Source organism: Nannobrachium achirus (assembly GCF_963921795.1).
Source record: "Nannobrachium achirus genome assembly, chromosome: 10".
In the NCBI taxonomy this organism is placed as follows: domain Eukaryota; kingdom Metazoa; phylum Chordata; class Actinopteri; order Myctophiformes; family Myctophidae; genus Nannobrachium; species Nannobrachium achirus.
Window position 1 is genome coordinate 51,954,518 of NC_137819.1, and position 25,259 is coordinate 51,979,776.

Below are 25,259 nucleotides of genomic sequence, written 5' to 3' on the forward strand. Positions count from 1 at the left end.
ACTAAGGAAAGTTGTCAAATTTGTTGTTTGTTTAAAAATACTAAGTATTCAAAGTTTTTTTTTAAACAGTATTTAAACTAAAAACAAACAATATAGCAAAAATGTCTCACATAGTGAGATATTATAGGCTAATTTCACTATATTCTAAATAGGGCTTAAGTGGTTAATTCATAATGTACTTTACTTCCTAGAAACTGTTGTGGAGTCTGTAGTTCTTAATGTTAGTAAAACCTTCTACTTCTCTACTTCTAGTATTGAGAGTCACAGAAAACTAGTATCTGGGTGGTCGTCGGTTCCATAAAAAACCTGCCTCCAAGGAGCTCAGAAAGGCATCCTACACAGAAACAGACCCAGTTTCCCTTTAGGTTGCAGGAAAGGGGTTTTGGATTATGGAGACATGTCTATGGGAATCCTGCAGCCTCAACCCTAAAGCCTCTGGATTAAGTCTAAAGCCAGTGTTGCGAGAGACATAAGCAACCTGGTTTGAAAACAAGCCACAAAGAAGTGACCTATAGGCCAAGAGCACTTTAAACCCGAATACCAAGGCTTTTTGAAAATAGCCTATCTAAATAGCAGAGCTTGTAGAGCTGCTATTTCCAAATTAATTTGAAAAAAGAAAAGTTTTTCTTTTTGAAAAACATTTCAAATAGGCATTGCACAAAATATTTCCAGATGGGCGTCTGCGTGATAAATACATATTCATTTGGGGGTCCTTGACACGAACATGTTTGAGAACCACTGGTTTAAACAAAACAACTATGGAAAAGCCCAAATAAGTACACTTTAGAAACAAGCAAAAAAAAAAAAGGTTACTACCAATATTTACAAGCCCATTTATTACTGGAGTTAATTCTCTCAGCACTGTGCACTTTGTCATTGTTGGTTCGGAGAGACAAACAATATATATTAATATATATATATATATATATATATATATATATATATATATATATATATATATATATATATATATATTTATTTTTTTATTTTTTTATGGGAAACATCCCTTGTATTTGTTATTTGTCTGATATGTTGTGTTGGAACAATGGGAGCCATCAAGACTAAATTATTTACTTTTAGTCAAAGCCCCTGGTTCACACTGAGATTGGCCAGTATTTTCCTTTCAATTACCCTGACTTCTGGAACGCCTTTCAACGCACTTTAAACTTGATTCAATGTCATCCTTTGTATAAATCCATGATCACACTCCATCATATATCTGTTTGTATTGTTTTTAATCTACTTAATATCTAGCTGCTTGTATCCGTTTTTTTAATGCCTTCCTGTGTCACTGTGTTTGTCTTGCTTGTTGTTTTTACATTGTTTGCTCAACGTCACTGAAAATGAGGGTCACCTGGTATGACTTCAGCCTAAAGGGTTGGGATCAAATGCACTCGCTCCTTCTCTATAGACCCGTAGGACTACCGCATATCAGTTGGCCCAAAAGTATCTTGAATAGAGAACAATACAACTCCAAAGTTTCAAAATAGAGTTTATTTTGTAGTTCCTAAGAGTTCATTACACTACCATGGTCGAATTTCTTATGTGTCTGCTGTTGAAACGATATATTGACAAGGCATGGGCTATATTATGCAACATGGCTAACCTTAAAGATTGTAACTATAAGTTTAGTAAAAGAAAACTACAAAACTCATGTAAACCAAGACCCTTTTCGACTGCAGCTTTAGCGCCACACTACACAACACAACACTACACCGCACCACACTACGCCACATAAAAATATCTACATTTTCCATTACACACCCCTATCGGTAAGAAACAAATTGAACCTTTTAACTGTGATCATAATACAATATAAATTTGTATTACAACTATCCTAATTATAATGCACTACAATGGATTATAACTGTGATTATAATACACTATAAAGTATTAATACATTACTATGATAATTATAATACACTATAATAGATTATAACACAATAGAATCTATTATCATGTATTACAACTATATCCTGTTGGTCTAAATGAAAAGTCAGTGAGTGATCAATCATTATGAATAGTTTGCCCCTGTTAGGCCTAGCTCAGACCTACTCTGGAGTGGATACTCTTTAGTATCACATTTAGTACCACTTTCACACCACTCTACCCAGGTCCTTGTATTGGAATACCTGGCACAAGTGGGCGGTGTGGAGTGGTATGGTACTGGGCCATGTCAGTGGAAAAGGGGCAAGTCACACCAGAAAATGTGCTTTCCAAGACTCAGTTTATTGCCATTTGGTCATTCATTCGTCTCTCGTCTCAGTATGCTCAAGCTAGGCTAGGTATAAAGACAGGTTTTATTATCACATTATTGGTGCCTGGCGTGATTATTACAGGTGTGAAGCTTGCTTGGCGCCCACACAAAGTGTGCATTAAATCTAGTGTGTGTAGAAATACACTGCCAGGTAGGAGAAGTGTGAAAAGAATCTTGATTTAGAAATGGGACTGATGTCTCTTCAGGGAGAAGTCTGACAATTCTTCAGGGAGAATCCAGACAAAACGTTATGGAGTTTGGTAACTCTGGGAGGAGCAGGCATGGTAATGACCCGCTTCAGGTAGCAGCGACGCCTGAAATACAACATCAAACACAGTTTTAAATAATGCATAAACAACTGACAAACATATTAGATCCAGGTGCATATGGGTGTGTAATGTTAGCAAACACATGGATGGACAATATCGATAACATGATATGAGACTGAGGATTTTGGAAATCGTAATATTTCGATATGGCACATGTAATTCATATTTAATGGTGATGAAATTTCTATCTGAAACTTTTTCTAAACTTTTGTAAACTAAACATTTCTATTAAAATAAATAAATAAATAAATGTTGCTAATATACGGTAGCAACAGAAAAAAGTTACACAAATGCTGTAATGGATTGAAAGGTATAAACCGGTTTAAATGGGTTAAACTAGCAAATTAACATGATACAAAATCAGAACTAGAGATTCTAACTAACTACTGTAACTTTTCAAACAAATAATTGTATCTGGGCAACATTTGGGGCGACATTGATATGTTTCAGACAATAACATTAAACCTATTTTATACTTTCATTTTTCAAAGATATACAAGCTCACAGCGCGGCACCTGCGAGCTTGTAGATCTGCTATTTTTTTTATTTATTGTGAAAATCAGAATTTTGACCCGATTCTATAAGTGTCTTTTGAATCCTTCTAAGTTTTTTTTGAAAAACCTATGTTTCTATGTCAGCAATCTGGCCAGCCATTGTCAAAGAAAAGTTCCTTTTCACTTAACTGGAGCTCAGTTAGTCTGTTCTTGAGAGACTACTATGTCAGTGGTTCTCAAACCTTTTCATGTGAAGGAACCCCAAACTGATATTTATTTGGCCACGGACCACCCATCTCAAAATATCTAGTTCCAGGGACCACCCCCAGAAGCAAAATTTGAGTTACAAACATTCGCTTTAAAAATACATATATTCAAAGATTTGCACACATTTTCACAACTTTTTCAAAAATAGCAGATCTACAAGCTCGCAGCACGGCACCGTTAAAGCATTCAATAATTCTAGGCTGTATTTTTGTCTGTGTGTGTTTGTCCGTATAAAACATACCAATATCTTGAGTCAAAGAAGGCCTCATTGACGTAGGTGTAGAACTGACAGTTGTGGTCTTCAGTACAGTTTCTCTGGCAGGTGTCTGGATCGTCCAGTAACACATAACGCATATCAGATCCCTGGAAATCTACACCTTCATACACCGCCTTCAGCCAGCCTATAGAGAGGAACATGACAGAGACAGAATGATGTTGCTTGGGACAACCAAACAGGAAATAGGAAAATGAATGAATGATCTCATAGGCCTCTGCCAATACTGTACGTGTCTACCCTGGCTCGATATCAGTTCATCTGTGAGTCCAAGTGGACGTTTCGTTTATATGCCAAAACAGCCAAATATCATGAAATCCCCTGGAGAGGTTCACAAGATGTCTCTTTCACAACATTGGGATGGACATAGGGACGTACCGACCGACAGATGGACAGATATCATCACTGTTGGGCAGAAACCTTGTATCTCCAAGTTTCAAATTTCTAATTTATTTCGCAAAGCAAAGCCCTGCTTCATCATACAAGTCCATCGCACAAAAGTAGTGAAAACAGCAGATCTACAAGCACACAACACCTCGCGGTGCGAGACGTTGTGTGCTTGTAGATCGGCTGTTTTCACTAGTTTAAATCATTTTAAAATGATAAATACAAAACAAACGGTTTTGGACATACAAGGTTTCCACCCGACAACGACGATATACATGTATGGACATAAGAATGGACAGACGGAAGGACATATGGACACACCTTTTTCTTCATTTTTGCGGATACACCAAGTATTTATACTTATGAGTAGATTCCAATATTGGAATTAATTATTCAGTTGTTTTCTTTTCGCAGTGAGACAAGTACATACTGTTATCGGGCTGACAGGCGTGAGTTGGTATTCCAGAGACGGCTGCTTCATTAGCTTTAGTCACCATAAGATTTGCATTGTTCTTCAGGTAGCAACGGAACCTGGAATCATAATGACAAGAAGGACTTTTACTGTAGCACACACAGCATGTGTGTATGTATGTTTTAGACAGAATGAAGTTATTATCTTGATTAATTACATTACTGTTACATGAAGAATCATCCTGAAAGGCAAAACTGTGTCCACTCATTCAATGCAGAGGAACCATGTCCACAGTCACCTTGGACTCGCCTGCCTCATTCAGAGCAGCAAAGATTAGCCTCAGAAAGAAACGGCACTTTAACCCAAAATGGACGGATGCATTCACGACAGTACAAGGTGCCAATGAAAGACAGAAGTTATCAAGTATCATTAATAATAATAATAATGAATACCTACTCATCTCGCGAGGGAAATTCAGATATCGCAGCCCAACCCAGCTGCTTTTTTTCTCCAGCTTAACCCAACTGAACCCGGTGCTGCCCACAAGGAGCGCGGGGGAGAGGGGAGCAGAGATAGCTGGAGCATTAATGTTGTTTTATCAACTGGCCCCATTTTTGCAATGTGGCCCACAGATTCAGCTATTCACCTTTTGTCAGTGTCATTGAAGTAGGTGAAGTAGGTGCAGAGTGGATGATTAGAACACAGGCTCAGACAGTGATCTGGCGAGGCTGCAAGCAGCATTTCGAGGTCATGTCCTGGGATCTCTGTGTTTGCAAACATCTTGGTCTGACATGCTGCAGTGCATGCCCGCCCGCACGCACGCACGCACGCACGCACGCACACACGCACACACGCACACACACACACACACACACACACACACACACACTATGTTTGAACAATTCCATACTTGTTTGATCAACAGTGAAGCAATAGCTGTGTTTGTGTATGTAGTGTACAGTATGTTGTCAGACACAAACATTGTCAGATCACTGAAAGCATCCAAAGCTAAAGATGCACACGGGCTTGACACAAACTTTCTTAAAACAAATATTGTATCTCTGGTGGCACCAATCACACATCTGGTAAATCTGTCCATAAGAAAATGCACTGTCCCAACTCAGTGGAAAGCTGCTGTTATAACACCTATATTCAAATCTGGCTCAAAAACGGACATATCAAACTATAGACCCATAAGCATCTTACCTGTTATATCAAAAGTGGCTGAAAAGTGGATTGTAAAGTCTATTGTTAAACATCTAGACAAAGGCTACACCCCTCTGCATCCTATGCAGTTTGGGTTTCGAGCCTTCCACTCCACTGAGTCAGCAAATTGCTTATTCATTGAAAAGCTGAAGTGTGCTTTGAACAAGGCCCCCTGCGCAATGGCAGTATTTTTAGATTTCAAGAAAGCATTTGACTCTGTCAGCCATCAGGTCCTCTTGTCCAAACTAACACATTTCAACTTGTCCCCAGAGGCCATCAAATGGTTTACATCATACCTATCAAATAGAGAACAGTGTGTAAGCATAAATGGCATCAAGTCTCCTTATCACACTTGCTCGGTTGGTGTCCCCCAGGGATCAATAGTAGGACCAATTCTGTTTTCTCTGTTCATAAACGACCTACCTGATGTATGTAAAGATGTACATATCCAGATGTACGCAGATGATGCGGTTATACTGACTCATGGAAAGAGCTATGCAGAGGTGTCAACGGTTTTAACTTCTGTTCTGACCAGCGTTCAGGACTGGCTTACAGACTCATGCCTGCTCCTGAATGCAAAAAAGACGGTCTGCATGGCTTTTTCCAAAAGACCAGTTGTGATGGAGTCATCAAATGTGTTTCTGGGTGGAGAGGAACTTGAACTTGTGCCAGAGTTCAAGTACCTCGGGGTCATGTTAGACTCAACCCTAACCTTTAAAAAACATGTAAAAAAGGTTACAAACACAATCAAGTTCAACCTTCAGAACTTTAAACAAATCAGACCTTGTTTGGCAGTTAGTGCTGCTAAATCTTATCTCCAATGCATGATCCAATCACACATTGAGTACTGTTTCACAAACTGGTCTTGCACAGGTATAACGATTCTCAAACCCATTGAACAGCTATATAAGAGTGCGCTTAAGGTATTCGATAGGAAACCCCGCTCATATCACCACTGTAATATTCTTCAGAGGTACCGTTTTTTGAGTTTCGCTAATTTTAAGGTATTTAAACAGGTCAGTATCATATATAAGACCCTAAATGGTCTATGCCCACCTCCCCTAAAGGAATTCATAAAAAGGAAGCCCGATAGAGGACTCAATACTAGAGCAATCACTAGAGGGGATTGCGAAGTACCGTACCGGGTAACCGCTTTTGGAAAAAACACCCTTTCAGTGCAGGGATGTTCAATCTGGAATGACCTACCTCTAACAATAAGAGACTGTTTGTCATTTCCATCCTTCAAGTTCAATCTAAAAAAATGGTTAGTTGACAATCAAACCTGTGACCATGTATAGTTTTAAGAGTACAGCCCATGTCATGTACGTATATTTTTAAACTTTTCTTTTCTAATGTAGGGTACTGTTAGTAATATGTGTTGTTTTTGTTGTTTTCTCTTGGTTGAGGAAAAATAGTATTTGTATGTATGTTCTTAGGCGCCCTCTCCTAATGTAGGGTTACTGTTTGTTGGTATGTATTGTTTTGTCTTCATGTGGGGACTACGGATGAAATTTAGCATTCTTGCTAATTCCGGCTTATTTACATTGCTTCATGTAGTGTTCATTAATATGCATTGTCCCGTCTAAATAAACAAATAAAGTAAAGTAAAGTATGTGCGTGTCAACATACGCATATTCTGGTGGGCTTGGTGCAATCTGTGGGAGAATCCTGAGACCACGCCAGCTTTTGCGTTTACCATTGCAAGCTTGGGTACTGTCCAGCTGAATTTTAGATGGCACTTGTATCTACAAACAGAATTTCCACAATTTTCAGCAAGAATTATTTTAAATACAGACCATTGCCTTTTTTTACAATTACCATATAATTTTACCAAAAATTTTTTTTTTTTGCAAAACAAGATGGTATTTTGAACCAAGGAGGGTGTTTTAGGAATAGCCTGGACAGCCAGGCTGTCAAGGGCACTTTTTTCTTTGCAATGGCAGATTAGTCTGGCTATGCAAGGCTATAGGAAAGGACATGGGGTTACAGGTACATAAATCAGTTCAGGTTCAGTGAAGTTGCACAGCAAATTCCACGTAAATCTAGTAAGTGATTTGTTGGGACCAAAGTTGTGGATAGATGGATAGATTTACAGATCGCCATCCTTCAATACCCGCTGCTAGAGAAGCGAAAAGCCATTGAATCAAACACGTATTATAAATTATTATAATTCCACAGACACCTCTCAATGGATGATGAGGTGATACTAAGGTTTTCCAAGTTGAAGGTCTACCATTTGAGAAAGGTGCATGTAATGAATGATTCACCTGATATCCTCTCTACTGAAGAGTCCATTGACAAATGTGAAGAACTCACAGCCAGGGTCTTGGGTGCAGGATTTCTGGCACTGCTCATAGTCTGCTGTGAACAGAGCGCGGTAGTCTGCTCCGGGGAAGTCAATATTCTCATACGCCGGAGACAGACAGACATCTGGCAGACAGTAAAGTATAGAAGGGAGTTTTCACAGATTTTATATTACCTCAGCATGCATGATGAGGTACAGTTGACAAAGCAGGCTACACAATTATACAGGACACATTTTGTGCAGAATAGGACCCTGCAAAATACAGCAGGTATTAATACTAATAGTTTAGCCACTTAAACCCTAAAATTTTGTTGCACGACAAATAGCGAAAATAGATCATCTACACACTTACAACATGCCACAATCCGTTGTGAGGTTCAGTGTTGTGTAATAATAATCTAATCCAAATCTGAAAAGTAACTAGTATCTAATTTTTTTTTTTTTTAATGCAATATACCGTTAGTAGAATGTATAAAATATAAAAAAAAAAAGGTTTGAACACTTGGGTAAAGTATAAATGCCTCAAAATGTTACATATTATTTACAAGACTAAGGAGATAAAGTAAAGCCCTGCTTCATCATACAAGACTGTCGCACAAAACTAGTGAAAATAGCAGATAACAACGCCTCGTGCTTGTAGATCAGCTGTTTTATCTAGTTTAAATCATTTTTAAAAATGATAAATACAAAACGAACGGTTTTGGAAGGTTTCCACCCAACAACAACGACATGTGGTCAAGATGGGGATAGCCTCGGTACACAGGCTTTTATTTTCATTCAAGGTGGGGACAAACTCTTAGCTGACCACATACCATGTTTAGGACTGCAAGGTTTCAGAGAGTAGCCAGAGGTCACACCAAGCAGTAGCTTCTGTGCATTGGGCTGTCCAGTGGCAGTGTGCTTCAGGTAGCAGAAGAAATGCCTGGAGTATGAAAAACATTGGCAAATGCAAATCAAATGTCAAAGTCTCCGATGCTTGACTAAAATAAAGTCTGGTGTGTAAATAGAACAGACTGCAATCGCAAACGGCCTATTGTGCAACAACTTGTACAGTAGATTTACAACAGGACAGAGTATCACAAACTGTAATGGCCGTAACATCTGCAGTAGTTCAAGTTAATGTATAACTGGCCTGCCATAAATATGTATGGTTACCCTCTGGTTTCATTTCAAGTTTTTCCTCATTTTAGTAACAGTAAAAAAACTTGAAAGCCTGATGAGACCGCCAAAACATCTACTATGTATCCCCAAGGACCAGGGTTGGGATTCAACTGAAAGCAGAATATCCCAAAACGGAATGTAATCTGGGTGGTAGATGATTCAGGACAGCTCTTTAAAACTTGCTGTGCTCATAACTAGTGGTTCGCATCCAGCCACGAGCTGGTTTGTTGTCTTCACTACCAAGGACAGGCTGCAGACAGCAGTGGATAATTCGGTCAGCTGAGAGGGTCATCGGTTACAGGGCACACTTAAGTGCTCCAGGACCAAGAAGGCTCAAAGAAGATGAAGACACCCACCCGGAAGTTGGCACACCACGGTCCATGCGCCATGACACTTTTGGGTGGCGGAAGTGGCACTGCTAATGTTATTCACCGAAAACTTCCGCCACCCAAAGTGTCATGGCGGATGGCCATGGAGCCTAAAATGACGTCGGTGTCCATTCCTTCTTTGATCTTCCTTGTCCAGGACCAGGAAGTGAGCTGGTCCACCTCCCTTTCCATACCTTTCAGCAAGTGGTACTGGTCTATTAAACCAGAACCTAATAATAATAACAATGTAGACTTCATTCAGCTGAAGAGAAAGCACCCTGCTCCTCACTCACCCTGGCCGGTGATTTATGCTATCTACACCATGTAACCAGGGGCGTCACACCAAATTCTGGGCCCTGGGTACAAGGATTCACTGCGGGCCCCCCATGAATGTTAACTATTGAAAAATAGCAGATATACAAGCTCACAGCGCGGCACCGAGTGCCGCGCTGCGAGCTTGTAGATCTGCTATTTTTGAAAAATCGTGAAAATGTGTGCCAAGAAACCTATGTTTCCATGTCAGTGATGCTCAAACCTTTTCATGTGAAGGACCCCCCCATCTCAAAATATTTAGTTCCAGGGACCCCCCAGAAGCAAAATTTGAGTTACAAATGTTCACTTGAAAAATACATATATTCAAAGATTTGCGCACATTTTCACGACTTTTCAAAAATAGCAGATCTACAAGCTCGCAGCGCGGCACTCGGTGCCGCGCTGTGAGCTTGTATATCTGCTATTTTTCAATAGCTAAAGTTACTAGGGCCCCTCCACCTTGGGCCCTGGTAACTCAGTCCCACTTTCCTACCCCTTGTGACGCCCCTGCATGTAACTCCAATAATTCTAGGACTAGGAAAAGACTGATTGAGACCTCTCAATCAGTCTATGAGTTATACTAAGTTAAGTGTACACTGATGTAATATAAACACAGGATTTGGGTGTACAGTATATGTGCTGTTTACATTTCTAGTCAATTCAAAATCATGAAAATTAAATTTGAGCTGTATTTAAGATTTGTTTTAGGGTTTTTATGCCTTTATTATGGATAGGACATCACAGCAGGCTGACAGGAAACGGGGAGAGAAAGATGGGGAGTGACACGCAGCAAAGGCCATCGGGATCGGGGCTCGAACCTGTGTCGCGCTGTCAAGCTGCATTCTTGCCTAGGCGCTGTGTCAGCGGCCCCGGCCTTTAAAACCATTCTACACAGAATAACATACTTCAAAGGAGGCATTACATTCCTGTAACTTACCTGTCGTCTCTGGTCCAGTCGGGTCGTAGAAAAGTGAAGAAGAGGCACTTTGGATACTGAGTGCACATCATCTGGCAGTGTTCCACATCAGGAGAATACACATGTGTTATATCTGTTCCTGGGAAGTCAGTGTTCTCAAGGAGGTTTAGCTCACACCCTGGACAAATGGGAAAACAATGTGCACGCACGCACGCACGCACGCACGCACGCACGCACGCACGCACGCACGCACGCACGCACACACACACACACACACACACACACACACACACACACACACACACACACACACACACACACACACACACACACACACAGTACGTACTGGTACTCAGCTTTTAAGGGGTAAATTTGCATGAATAGAGAAACAAACAGTTATTACCTTGACTGAGGGAGAGTCCACACAAACAGAGCAGACCCACTAGAATCCAGTAAGCCTCCATCCTGATTTCTGCTGAAGCTTGCTTCAAGCTCAGCTGTACTCAGTGTGTTGGTTCAGAGCAAATGATTATTCAGGGGGCAAAGTCCCTGGACTCTAGGATTTGCATATTGATCATGGTACTGATTGTTTTAGTAGAAGTATTTTTTTCCCTCACACATTTTTCACCAAACATTTTAAATATTTTTTAACAATTTTCAAAATGAGCAGGTCTACAAACTCACGATGCAATGCGTTGTGAGGTTGTAGGGGTCGCCTTCCTATTATCGGCATCACCTGTGCTTTATTGTACCGATGAACAGGGAGACCATGCACATTCCTAACTGTGAGAGAGTGTGTGTGTGTGTGTGTGTGTGTGTGTGTGTGTGTGTGTGTGTGTGTGTGTGTGTGTGTGTGTGTGTGTGTGTGTGTGTGTGGAGGAACGGACCGTAACCCTGACAACAGGCTGTAGAGTTGAACAGAAAACGCTAATAAACAGGTTTAATTTGGGAGAAATTAAATTCGGGCTCCGTCACCGTTGGTAGGTCTATAATGCTAATGGCCAATACCATGTGAACTTTGGGATCAGTTGCTGAAGCGAGTGAATAGATAAACGTGGATAAGCGTGAGCGTTAGAGCGGCTACATTATGTCCTTCACTAAAACATACGTACCGGTAAATCAAATAGGCCTACAGTATAAGCTATGGCTCTTAACAGTAATCTATCGATGACTCACCCATGGAGACTTGAATTCACACAAATTAAACTCTTTGTGTCTCTTACTGGATAGGTAGAGGCGGTCTTTATTATTATCAACAACATATTGGCTTAGGAATGCAAAAAAAAATCAATCCAAAAAAAGAAATACAATTCAATGCTTCACAGGGTGTGTAATCGATAGGAAATAATTCATTTTTTTGGGGGGTGAACTACTCCTTTAATGCACAAATCGACAAATGGTTATGTTTAGGCATTGATTTCAGATTTATTTTAGGTACTGTATATAGATAAAATAGTTGTGTTTAGATTGGGATTAATTATTATTTTGGTAAAGTGTATAGGCAGGCACTGGCAAATTTTGGTTGATTGAGTTTAGGGTCTGTATGTGTTGGTGTCAAAACACTTCCAGGTTGAGTCGACATGGTCCACACATGAGTCACAGTACAGGGATTTTCTGTATGATTGCTATGGTATTACTAAGTGGTAGCTCAGTTAATTATTAGATGTTGGTCAATAGGTTACTAGCTGGTTGTATATGGGTTACAACAAGAGTCTGGCCAGGGCTTGGGGACTAGATGCTGCCATTGGTGTGATAAGGACTGTCACAGGGGGAAACCAGTTCATGTTAGACACTTGAGAACAGCAAAAAGTGACTAGAGGGAGAAAAGAGTGCACAACACTACCACCTGATGGCCTGAAATGTGACTTGTGTGTATTGAACATTTCATTGTAATGCAGGCACAAAGAGCTCACATTCAACATTAGTGCTGAAATAAAACCCCTTCAAGTCCTTATGGGTTGCTAATACGCAAATGTTTTAATCTCATGATTTAAAGGTAGGGTTAGTGATGTTTTTGTTCAATACAACATTTTTTTTTTTTTTTTGTTAAAAAGGTAAAGCTCAATATTTTTGTTAGTAATCATTGCCAATATCAGATGAGAGTATCAGCTTTGTTTTGTGTTGCAATTTTCGTCGGCACACTTATTTGTCATCACTTCCAATATCTGTATCTTGTATTAATTCTCTCCTGATCAAACATCTTGTATAATGACCTGAAAATGCTGGATATCCCGTTACTGAACAAACTTTTAGCAACATGGGGGTGTGCGCATATTAATTTGTGGATCCTTGACATGAAAAGATCAACCACTTAGCCTGATTTCAGACTTAGCGCAAGAGAAGCAGTCCTCTCAGAGAGTTGTGCGGGTCTAAGGTCTGGAGCCAGGCAATCAACCACTCTCATCATGAACTCAGGCTATGGTGTTAAAGATTCAAGCCTGTGAGAGTGAACCTTGCCAAGTTCAGCGCCACCTTATGGCTGTAAAAGACAACAGCAACACAATGAGAAACAGCAAAGGGAGTCAACAAGGGAGTCAGTCTGATTATAGTGATCTAAAATCCATTGACAAAGCATTATTTCTTACTGATAATGTATTGTTCATTTTATTTTTTGCAGAAAACAAAATGACACCAGACAGAAATCACAAAAAGAATCAAAGATAAATGTATACCATTCAAAACAAGCACAATCCTTTCAAAAGAAGTGTGTCATTTAAAAATGTGACAAGCTACAACAGCAGAGTGCAATAGAGTTAATTTAAATGGAGTTAAATGAAGAAAATAGATCAACAAGCACACAACACGTCACAACACTACGCGTTGTGAACTTGTGAGCTTGAAGATCGGCCATTTTCAGAGAACGACACAGGCGAGCAACAAACTTTAAATCACGCTCTGGCTCTTAAATGTGAGAGTTTCAGTGGGTGAATCTCAGAGGTCCTTAAGGGTGTCTTGTCCCTGGGGGTTCTCCAGCCAGTGAGCAGGCCAGCTAGCTTTGACGCTGGGTCTGTCCTTCACCAGGGCATAATACTCTGCCAGCTTAGGGTAATGCTCTGCAGGCAGCCTACGGAAGAGGGAAAACACATTATCAGTTCTCGACGACCAATTCTAAACTCTGAAATGGTGCACAGGCAATTTAGAATGATCCACATCTATCTATAAATGCGACAAATCTCTGCGTGTCTGTCTGTGTGTATGTAATCCGCGTATCTCGAGAACCGTTAGTCCCACCGGCTTCAGATTCGGCACGCGTGTTCCCCGCCGCGGCGCGGGCGCGAAACGTTCGGAAGCTCCGTTTGCGGAGATGATTGTTGACATCAGGCTGTTTCCGCAAGCGCTGACTCATTGTGATATCACATCATAAAAGGCTCTGACATCACGTACGCCACATGAGTCAACAAAAAATGCCATGGTTACGTATTGAATGTCATCAGTGTGACATGTTTTGATGTTCCTATGGGCATAAATGGACACAGGCAAACATATGGTCTTATGACAACAGGTATAATGGGGTTTGCATTAAAGGGCGGGGCATTCATTCCCTATTTACATTGTTCCCGAGTTGGCCAGGGTGCTGACTAGACCCTTCGGGCAGCCAAGCTTCTAGTTTATTTAAAAAATAAATAGCATTTTCTGTTCTTGAAAATGCATACATTTCTCTTGCAACACTGTGGTCTGGACCTGAGCTCTATTTGTGTTATTTCTTCTGCACATGCAAATAGAAAAATAAACAAAGCAGTAATAAGCCCACCTACCCAAAGCGGAAGACATAGGCAACACTTGGAAAAACAATCACATCTGCCAGAGAGAAGGTCTTCCCTGCCAGGTAAGAACCTGCACCCAACTGGTAGAGAGAAAAAAATAAAATTAGTTCACCATCCCTCAAGCACATATGTTTTGGTCTCCACTCATGCTCCATTCATTTTGTACGTTTCTCAATGTAATGATAAAAGCATCATGTATACAAGTATGTCTTCATTAGAGTTAAAAGAGTGTATGCAGCTTACCTTCCCTAGGTAGCCCTCCCAGAGCTTGAGTTCCTTAACCAGTGATTCTTTGTTTCTCTTAATAGCAGAGTCATGCCTCTCTCCCTCAGGGACCTTATAGTTGTAGTAGATAACATTACCTAAGAAACAGCAGAACAAACGGGAGAATTACTAAATCTGCCCCAATAAATGCCAAAACAAGATTGCCGGGACTCAAAATTCATGTTCATCACCTGTATGTTCGTTGTTCATACATACACCAAAAGCAAATAATTATGCAGACATTGCCTGCAAATCTTGTATATCTGAACCGGGCAATAATGCCATAATGACTTCCCCTTGTCGGTCTTGCAGAGAGTGTAGAGTAAACAACCACATCTCCTCCGATTCACACCGTCACCAGATACTTCCTTTCAACTGACAGCGAGGAGTTTAAATGGGACTGCACCGGTCACGTGGACATCCCATACTAACATTATGTGGATGTACTCAAGAAAGACGCAGGAGCGCAAAGCACCAGCGAGCTCGCCGGATGTATTGAGAACCGGGATGACTGAAAGCGACGATGGAAGGCTCGACCTAGAGAGCATCATGTTTGTGAAGGAACACGGTATCCCTCCCAGCTATGCTCCCTCCATAACAGGCGCCCGACCAACCTGGAGGAATCGCTAGCGGAGCAACAGAGAACACCCTCCATTCCCACCCACAAACCATAGTGTTCGATTGTGTTCGTAGAGCAGTGGTTCTCAACCTTTTCAGGCCACGACCCCCCAAAATAATCATAATTGAACTGAAATTCAAGAGAGACACCCCCCACCCTGACAAGCGCTTGGAATTGAGGAGGAGTTGAGGCATTACATTTAGTTTAACTCAGTTCCACAAATACAAGTCATTATTGTGAAAATAACAGATACAGGTAAACGCAATATACACTTTCTTGTAGATTAGTCAAAATGTTTGCCTATGACAAGCTTTTCTAGTATAGTTTGGTTTGTGGATTATCTTTGATGCAGTAATGGTCTCTCTTGCAGTAAAGGCCTTAAAATGGATAGTTCACCCCCAAAATGACTTTATTTCTATCCATTACTCAACCCACGGTGACTTGAATTCATGGATATTTTTGTTGCATTCCTAAGCCAATAATTTTAGGGGACTATTTGTGTCTCCCTAAGGAACAAAGCAGGCTTTTTGTGTCTCCATAGGGAACCACCTCTGGTTTTTGGCTAAGAATGCGACAAAAACTAAATGTATCCATCGGGTGAACTCGATAGAAATCGATTTTGAGTGAACTATCCCTTTAAATGAACGAGACTCTGCAGGCTTTTAATACTGTCATTCAGATTAATGGGAAAGGTGTCCTTTTTACATCTGTATCATACAGAGCAAGTTCCATACAGACAAGTATGGAACGTTGCTAGATACCCGTTATGTCACCTTTAGCAAATCCACTTCAAAATATGTGAACTCTGGACTGTGTAAACAGCAGGTGAAACGAAATAAAACGAGTTTCCAAGAAAGTCAACCTTTGTACTCCTTTAATTAAAATTGTTATCAAGACATGAACCAACCCAGTTGGTTGAATGATAAGAAAACAAAATTATATAGTGTGTGCTGTGGCCAGGCCAGGTCAGGTGCCACAGACTCCTTGAACTGAGCCTGGCTTTAAAGGAGTAGTTTGCCTACAAAATAACTTTTTTTCTATTGATTACTCACACCATGGAGACTTGAGTTCTATATTATTTTTAGTTTTTTGTTGCATTCCTAAGACTAATAATTTGATTACAATATATTCACCCCCATTGATTCCAGGTGAGGACCCAAATGCATTTGGGGGGTAAATGTACTATATTCCCATTTTTTGCCATAGGAATGTGAGAAATACAAAATAATATTATTGAACTCAAGTCTACATGGTGTGAGTAATCAATAGAAAAAAAAAAGCAAGCAGGCTCTTTGTGTCTCCATAGCTGGTCATCAAATTATTGGCTTAGGATTGGAATGTGACAAATATCAATGAATTCAAGTCTCCATGGGTTGAATAATGGATATAAAAGAAAGTAATTTTTTGGGGTGAACTTTAAACGTCCTTAAATTGTCACTTCACTGTCATCTGGGGACCCCCCCCAAAATCATGTGGGGTCCCACTCCCAACTCAAAGGTTGAAAACCATTGCGTTAGAGCACGTGGGCAGGTACGTTACCCCTGCGTCACCTGGACACCCTAGCACAGAACAAATCATGAGTGGATCCAATGAGAATGGAAGGGGACCCAGGTGGCTCATTAACGTAATGCCACAATCATCCTAGGTTTGATTCCTGTCAGTGTTCCACAAACATTGGCAGACCGACATTATCACTCGAAACCTTCTTAGCTTACAGCGCTCTCTGCCAATGTATCTGTAAAACAGTCTACTTTATGCATGCATGTAAAGAACATGAATGTAGCTAGTACAGAATGTTCTAAAAGTTCAGCTTTGTCTATTGTTCTGTTGCCAATTCCCCAGAGTTCACTTGTGTCTCATGACTCTTAAGATGATAAGGTTTAACCTCTTGGGTTGGACTAAAACAGGCATGTGATTCTCTCTCTCTGGGGATACTTTTTGCTTTTCGCATGACGTTGCCTGTGTTTAGCACCATACAGCCATACAGCAGACAGGCCTATCTCATTACAGGTATATTGTACAGGGGACCTTTGTGTGCGCGTGTGCATGGGGGTCCGGTAGGTTCATTGTTTACACCCAAGCCTAATTGGGCTCATGGGAGAACAGCTGATGTTAAAGGACAACTTTGTTTTTTTACAACAAGGGTTCATATTTTAGATTGTAATTAGAGAAAATAAAAAGTGAGCGTTAAAATGTTTTCATTTGCTTCGTTCTATTGTTTTATCGCATTTACCGTGCTAAAATGTGGGGCATGCGTACGCATGGGGGCATGCGTACAAGTGGCTAAATGTGTATTTTTAGACACAATAAGCCAGCAGTTTCTTTATTGCTATTTACAGTAACACTTCTAGCCCCCATAAGTCACATTAAACCATGAAAGGTTGCATTGTATCTTGGGAATGGGCTTATTCTGTGTAAAATGACATATTTAGCCACTTGTACGCATGCCCCCAAACACTGAAATAAGAATCTCTAAAACAATAGAAAGAAGTAAATGAAATCAGTTTAACACTCATCTTTTATATTCTTTAATTACAATCTAAAATATGAACCCTTGTTGTAAAAAACTAAAGTTGTCCTTTAAGTTCACTGGCACACACTGCACTATGTTATTACAGGTCAAGTTGAAGCCATGGCAGCAGTCTCAAAGGCTTAAAGAAATGCAGTTCAAAGTCTCAAAGTTAGACATGTAAATGGGCCTGATTAAATCAAGTGAACCGGTATCATAAGTCACTTGGCCATGCAGTTTAAGCCAGAGACTGGTTCAATGGTCTTGAAGAGGCGATTGTAGATTAATGCATGGTTTCTTGTTGGAATTCACATTACAGGAGCAGTGACCTTTCTGTCAACTGTTCATGTAACCATGATGAGTGGCAAAAGAATGTGCGTGTGCGTGTACTAGACCAGTGGTTTTAGGAACGTTTTATACCCACGGCACACCAAAGGAACAGTCAAAGTTTCAAGGTACACCTGTATTCATTAACATAATTAATGTTAAATAGTCTCTATAACATGTTTTGTCGTTCTTATCACTCTTTAAACATTTACTTTAGTTTAGTTTTTTCATGCTTTAACACATTTTCAATAATAGTCAAATAGATAATCTACAAGCTCACAACTTGTCATATCGTGATGCTTTGTGAGCTTATTGCAACCATAGGTTGCAGTTAACTATGAAAACCGGCACATCTTGTCTGCGTATCCGCATATCTCCGTAGGTCACGCCTGACACACCACTGTGACATCACAAGTCTATGGGTTTGTCGCTCTGACATCCTGCTGACATCACTGTGATGTCAGGGGAACCACTCTTAACAGAATGGGTTTGCCGCTCTGGAATCAGTGTGATGGCACACTAACAGAATCCCTTTTATGCCCATATATGGAGTTCCCTGATCAATCAACCCTAACCCTATCATTATTAAGCCCATATCTAACTGGACTTCATATGGGAATGCCCATATACAGTATGGAGGACACATCGGCCACATACCACACTAACACACTAACCATTATACTGTATGGCCAAGACAGATGGCCAAGACAGCCCATATCTGTGTGGCTGGTTCTACAGACAGGGATCTCCGTGTATGGGCATAAAAGGGTATGATGTCAGATGTCATAGACATCATAGGACTTTCATATAACGAATAAATGAGTAAGCATGTTTGGGCTCTCACAGCATATCTCCATATACTGTACAGTACATGGATCTCCATATATGGGGTACCCATATATGGAGTAACTGGTCCGATATACATCACTGGCCAGATGGCAAAGAATTGGTGTCGCCCTGAGGCATCTTACAAGTTATTATAATTTATTTGTGAACATAATAATGAAAGAAATGTATAGATAGGCTACCTATTATTGACAGGTGGTTAAAAATATATACTGTTAACTTTAAATTTGCCCCTGTATTGGGAAATGAGCTAAAATAACATTTTGTATATAATAATGTGTGTGGTTGTCAGCAACTCCCAAGGCACACCTGAACTTGTCTCACACCTGGACTTGTCTCAGGACACACTGTTTGGGGGCCACTGTACTAGATACACATTATGTATGTGCGCGTGCATCTTACTCATGTTGTCACCGAGTGCCATGCCCTCAAACATGCGTTGGTACATCAGCGCTTGCTCCACTGGACTGTCAGGGATCAGCTTGTTCCCCTGGGATCTGAACTGGCTCTGGTGTTGACAAAGGAAGACAGTTTACAGCAGGCACAGTGTCATGTTACTGTGGTATATTGTGTTTCTAGTCAACTAGTATTGTTCAACACACAGGAGATAGGGTGCTTAACACAATTGACACAATTAGCTCAGGTGCTGCAGTTGCCTATACAGAAGCTATAGCAGTAACCAGAGGCGGCCTCATAAATGTGACAACCTCACACACACACACACACACACACACACACACACACACACACACACACACACACATCTTTACAGTACCTCCAAGTACATGCATGCTGCACAGGACTCATTCAGTATGTTGTTCCCATGTTTGAATGCAGGCAACTGGGAGGGAAATAGGTTGTTATTATTGTGATAAGGTTACAGGAAGCATTATCTAGCCCACATCAAAACACCCTATAATTAACTAAATAATGAAAACTACATATGAAAACAACTAAAACATTTTAGTTTACTGATATGAAAACTAAAAACAAAGCTTTACAAAAACTATTTGAAACGTACTTCTGTTTCTATCACTTGAAGAAGCACTTATCTTTCTGGGCTATATAGTTAACAAGAAAGTGGTATTTTCCCAGAAAGAATGCATGCGATTCAAGAGATCAACAAAGAATAATCTGAAGATATTTTGCACGTATCATCTTCTTAAGATAGCTTCGGTTTTGCTGCCTTTAACCAAAGACGCCATAAACAGTGAAGTGCACTGTAGTCTGTAGGCTACAGCAAGACGGACACAGCATGCAACTCACTTGGCCCCTGGGATTCATGTCCAAGACTTCCTGCGATTTGTGCTCTCCTTTATCGAAGGAAAGCAGTTTCTGGTTGTATCCCTGCAGGTTCTTCTCCTCCAGAGCGATCATGACCCTCCAGCAGGGTGGGGATCCAGAGCCCCAGAGAAGAGTCATGTCCTTGGCCATGATTTCAGAGCAATCGAGAGAAGTTACACACGTTGATTTCTGGTGGGAATGAAAATGTGGATGAATAGTAGTTCAGGGAAGCTGTGTGATAACGCTGTTGGCCCACGTGATTGGTGGCTTGATGATCCCGCCCACTGGTGTCAGTGGTGTGGTGTCAGACTGCTGTGTGGGTGGAGAGAGAAATGTTCTGCTTGACAGGAGATAAGCCATGGCATTGTTTATGCGAATAGAAAAATGCAGTGTCACGCATCCAGTCATATGGGGACATGTGGACTGTCACCTGGCTGGCACTAGAGACCTTTCAGGATAACGAGCTATGGTCCAGTGGTATGTTGTAGTCTAGTGTTATTTGCTCTGCTGCAACAGCCTTACTAACCACATGAGGGCACCACAGACCTCTATTTTGTAAAAAGGCCTAAAAGGCTTTTTCATCTGAACTCTTTGAAGTCGGACACATTTCTTTATGTTAACTTGTGTGTGTGTTCTGTTATCAACAAAGTCAAATGTATTATTATTTATTTATGTATTAGAATTTACAGTGTGTCAACTTACATAATAGTTATTATGGCTCCCGAGTCCCTATGAGATGTTATGCATTGTCATACATGTTAGACTCATAGGTTAGACTAGAGAGATGCCAGTTTATGACTTCACCCATATCCAATGGTGCACCATTTGCTTATCGGCCGTATTCTGACGTACTATAGCTGATTCTGACTCTAAACAAATGTTACTAAGACACATTGGTACACACAGTATATATTCTCCAATGCTGCTCGTTCAATATAGGCCTATTATGAATTATGATTATAATTACATCTAAAGATGCTTCTCCTTCATTCACGTTTGGTGAATGTAGCCTTGGCCAGGAAGAGTTGATGTCTTCAGGCGGTTACCATCGATCATCAGGTGTTTCCACCCCGGACCGCAACACCCTCCCAGATGGCGGGCCGGCAGTGGTGGCCAAATCAGTGCCCAGTGTCCTCCTCCTGACCAAGGCTAAACTCCTGTCTCCTGCTCTATTGCCAACAAGAGGGTGGGTCCCTCCTGAGGTCTTGAGGTGACACAGGTGCGTAGAGATCTCCAATACTATGGGGTGATTGATTGTGCACAAGGGGAGTGTAACCCCATACCTATTTGTGGCAAACATTCAACAAAAATAGCAGATCTGCAAACTCATAATGTGCAAATCAAATATTCGCCTCCCGTTCACTTCCATTGCATAAAAGTGAAGGGGTTTAGCTTCCAGTGGCAAAGAACATGCACATCTCCCTGCGTCACGTGTGGAGTTCAAGTTTGGTGAACATTGGTGAACATCAGCTTTGCGTGACATTGGTGCCACTGCACCAATATAAAGCGGAATTGCACACATTCATTTGCAGAGAAACACACAGTAGTTCATGATAATCAAAGGTGCTTCATATGTGTAACATGTTGCGCTGGGCGGTGCATCTGAAAGGCGGACCAAAGAGATATTTCCATGCTGCTCTGGCAGTGGGGCACAAGCTATACTCCTTTGGAGGCTACTCTTATGACATTGGTCAGATTGAGGTGCACATCTTCAATACAATGTCTCTGCGCTGGATGAAGCTGCCCCCGGTAACAACTAGAAGGGGAGAGGTTCCATGCCTGCGCTGGGGCCACACAGCCGTGCTCATACAAGACATCATCTACATCTGGGGAGGGGTTGATTGCAAAGGGGAGTACATCAACGTGCTCCACGCATTTGACGTCAACACCCACAAATGGTTCAAGCCCAAGGTTTCTGGGACTGTTCCAAGGGCGAGGTGTGGCCACTCAGCCTGTGTCTTGGGGAGGGTCATGTACATCTTCGGAGGATTCGATGGACTGCCTGGCGGCACCAATGACATCTACAAGTTGAATTCTGTCACAATGGTCTGGTCTTTAGTTAATGCAAGGGGCTCCCGGGCACCAGCTTCATCATGTCACTCTGCCACCTTCATCAAAACAAAGATGTTTGTATTTGGGGGCCAAGGGGACCAGGTCAACAATTACTACAACAACATCAGAGTGTTTGACACAGAGACCAACTGCTGGCTGAGCACGCCTTCTGCACTGCTTTTTCCAGAAGGACGCGAGGGTCATTCAGCCTTTACCTATAATGGAGAGCTGTACATATTTGGTGGCCACAACTTCTTTCTGTACAAGACTTTCAATGATCTGTGGAAATTCAATCCAAAGACCTTCTCCTGGAAGCTGGTTGAGCCAAAAGGGAAAGGCCTGAGTTGCTGGATGTGTAGGATGTGCTGTTGTATGGTGGGAGATTGTATCATGCTCTTTGGAGGATACAGGTACACACCCATTCCAGGGGATCTTGAAGATCTTGACGATGGCGAAGATGACACAAAGGTATCTGATTTGTACATCTTAGACTTAAATCCTAGTCTGAAGACGTTGTGCAAGCTAGCCGTTATTCAGTGTGGTCTGGAGAAGTTGGGACTCCCGCACGACATCAGGTGGGAACTGGCAGCCATGACAGCAACAGAAATAAATAAACAAGATAGTCTATTAACAGTGCAGCTCCCATGTGGATCAAGAACTTCATGTGGCCAGTCTATGACGTGATTAATCTATGACGTGTGACTCCATATTGGGCAAGCTTTCAGCCCCGCAATTTGTAGATCTCTTAAGAATAGAAAATTCTACACCCAGATGATCTCTATCTGGAAATAATCTAGGAACAAAGTTGCTTTGGACAAAGGGACGGACATTTATGGGAGAGAGCCACCAGCTAATCTTGCAAACTGCTGGACAGATAAGAGCCAAAACTTGTGTCCACACTGCCAGTATAGGCCACAGAATTACCTCCCCAAATTATTTTTCACTTTGAAACATTTTACTATTTTATTATGGAAGTCAATAGGGCTCTGATCAGGCTGAAACCATGCCAAGATCTGGAGTCATACGTATGTTAAATCTCAGGCTGGCCACATGCCATTCCCACGTGTATCCTAAGATCCACATGATTTGATTGTTATTTTGATACTCAAAGTCAAAGAGATGTATAGGACTTATCTATCCACTTGTACACTTCATTTGTAAAGGTCCATTTTGTTCCATTTTCCATTTTTATACACTCTCAGATTAACACTCAGGATTTTACAGTGAAATGTCAAGGCTTAACAGTAGGCTATATTTTTAATGAGTGGTGGAGTAATATTTATAGCGATGAGGCATTTTTCATTTGGGCACGGCTTTGGGTGTGCTTTATCATGACCGGAGGCAGAGTCTATTTCGAGACAATTGACAATAAGAGACAGATCAATGGATAGGGTTCATAGAAGGAGGATATATCTATCATACCCATGCAAGAAACTGTAAGAACTGGTTGTGGGAGAGGAAAGTTACTGCAGCGCTGCGGTGGAGACCTTTGTGTTTTTGTGCCCATTTTTATATTTTATTGTATTTGCTGCTCCGTCATGCTTGAGTCAAAACTAATGCTTGAGTCAATACTAAAGAGCAGTATTTCCAGTTACTTTCAAAAGACTTTTGTTATGTCCAAGAAAATAAATCACAAGCTCTTGAAGCTCTTGAAAAAATGTTGTTCTATAGATCACAAATCTCCGCTACAGGCCTAAGGCAAGGTGGGAGATTATGTTTTTGCCACTGCTGCTGCTGCTATAAAATAGAAAGGCAGGTGATAGTCTTTGTGAATACGTTTTCGCTTCTTCAGCATATCCACTCTTTTGAAAAGCTTTATTTTGTTTGTACTGTATATTCAAAATTCAAACATTTATTTATAGATTACCTCCCGCTGAGCATCTATCCCTACTGTATCTATGAGGCAGAACCGTCCTACAGTAGTACAGAAACCCAGGTGTTTGACCTCAGAGCTCGGATGCGGTCCTAGACAACCAAACGAATATGGCCCAAATGCATTCATAGATAACCTCTAAAAAGATATGCATTGAAACCTTCTAGTTTAAGCTATAAACTAGAAAGGTAAACTGGGAAATGAATTCCGTTTTACCATTTATATTATATATTGTGATGTCATGTGAAGCACAATCTGGCTAGCCATCGTCAAAGAAAAGCGAACGCCCACTCTTGCCTGACTGCAAGCGTCAGACTCTTCACACACTACACCACCCACCAACAGGGGGTGGTAATGTGCGGACTGATTTATCAGGCTACGCCCACTCGGGGAGAAGCGTAAGCTATAATGACTCTGTATCGAGAGAATGTGTGAAGCATGACCAATCCTGTCTTATTGTTATTGGACATTATATTGTCCAATCAGACAGAAGGGACAGAAAAGGTCCATTGAACCCAATGGACTTTTGGGGTTTCTGGGTCACAGAAAAGGTTACACAAAACGTCCATTGAACTCAATGGACTTTTACAGAAAAGTTAATTGAAAACAGACAGGTTTACTTTAGGTGACAGAAAAAGGTTGAATGAAAACAGGTTTACTTTAGGTGACATAATGGTTCTCAGACCTAGAACAATAGTCTGGTTGCCTATAGCAACCACACTAATGATCACACTGGAAAAGTATAATTAATTTGAAATACATTTTATATTTACACAAACAAGCAATACTGCACATGGGTGGGGTGGCTGGGACAGGAGTAAACCTTCTGCCCAATCCTGTGGTGCCTTCGGCTTGGCTAGGCGCCCATGTGAACACAATTACTACAAAACATTACATCAGCGCTCACATCAGCATCAACAACATCGTGGGGAGGGGGGGGGGGGGAGCTGAACGGGACGGTAGTAATTTGTGGGAGGAGCCAGGGCATCGCGGCTTAGGCGCACAAGCCACTTAATTGCCTTGCCTATTAGAG

At 41.1% G+C, this 25,259-nt stretch overlaps 2 protein-coding genes across 10 annotated transcripts; both read right to left on the reverse strand.

The window, feature by feature from the left end:
* Positions 1-1,475: 1,475 nt before the first annotated feature.
* On the reverse strand, positions 1,476-11,215 carry LOC308292534 (plasma kallikrein-like). Of its 9 annotated transcripts, none has more exons than XR_013962409.1 (10): positions 11,092-11,214; positions 10,710-10,866; positions 8,744-8,853; positions 7,894-8,056; positions 7,256-7,371; positions 5,067-5,214; positions 4,873-4,956; positions 4,643-4,729; positions 4,439-4,539; positions 3,710-3,748 (listed from the first exon to the last, which is right to left on the reverse strand). XR_013962409.1 is itself a non-coding variant. In XM_080734893.1 (9 exons), exons 1-9 carry the CDS (start codon positions 11,150-11,152, stop codon positions 2,460-2,462), a joined length of 1,128 nt encoding a protein of 375 aa, XP_080591019.1. In that variant the 5' UTR covers positions 11,153-11,204; the 3' UTR covers positions 1,476-2,459. The 9 variants fall into 9 exon arrangements, 4 of the variants coding, with proteins under 4 accessions (XP_080591019.1, XP_080591022.1, XP_080591020.1 ...); XR_013962411.1 differs by having other exon boundaries at positions 3,723-3,748; positions 4,638-4,729; XR_013962412.1 differs by having other exon boundaries at positions 3,723-3,748; positions 4,638-4,758.
* A 2,211-nt stretch (positions 11,216-13,426) lies between these two features.
* Positions 13,427-20,526, reverse strand: LOC308293259 (glutathione S-transferase A-like). Its single transcript, XM_080735709.1, has 6 exons — positions 20,284-20,526; positions 19,793-19,858; positions 19,420-19,525; positions 14,696-14,814; positions 14,444-14,532; positions 13,427-13,752 (listed from the first exon to the last, which is right to left on the reverse strand). The coding sequence occupies exons 1-6, from the start codon at positions 20,449-20,451 to the stop codon at positions 13,620-13,622; spliced, it is 681 nt and encodes a 226-aa protein (XP_080591835.1). The 5' UTR covers positions 20,452-20,526; the 3' UTR covers positions 13,427-13,619.
* Between the last annotated feature and the right edge of the window lie 4,733 nt (positions 20,527-25,259).

Coding starts and splice junctions, on each gene's coding strand:
- LOC308292534 (XM_080734893.1), bottom strand. CDS start 11,152: ATGGAGGCTTACTGGATTCTAGTGGGTCTGCTCTGTTTGTGTGGACTC. Junction 8,854..10,709: donor GACTGGACCAGAGACGACAG/GTAAGTTACAGG, acceptor TTCATACTCCAG/GCATTTCTTCTGCTACCTGA. Junction 7,372..7,893: donor TTCAGTAGAGAGGATATCAG/GTGAATCATTCA, acceptor TTCTGTTTGTAG/ATACAAGTGCCATCTAAAAT.
- LOC308293259 (XM_080735709.1), bottom strand. CDS start 20,451: ATGGCCAAGGACATGACTCTTCTCTGGGGCTCTGGATCCCCACCCTGC. Junction 19,526..19,792: donor CAGCATGCATGTACTTGGAG/GTACTGTAAAGA, acceptor TGTCAACACCAG/AGCCAGTTCAGATCCCAGGG. Junction 14,815..19,419: donor GGCACTCGGTGACAACATGA/GTAAGATGCACG, acceptor GCTGTTTCTTAG/GTAATGTTATCTACTACAAC.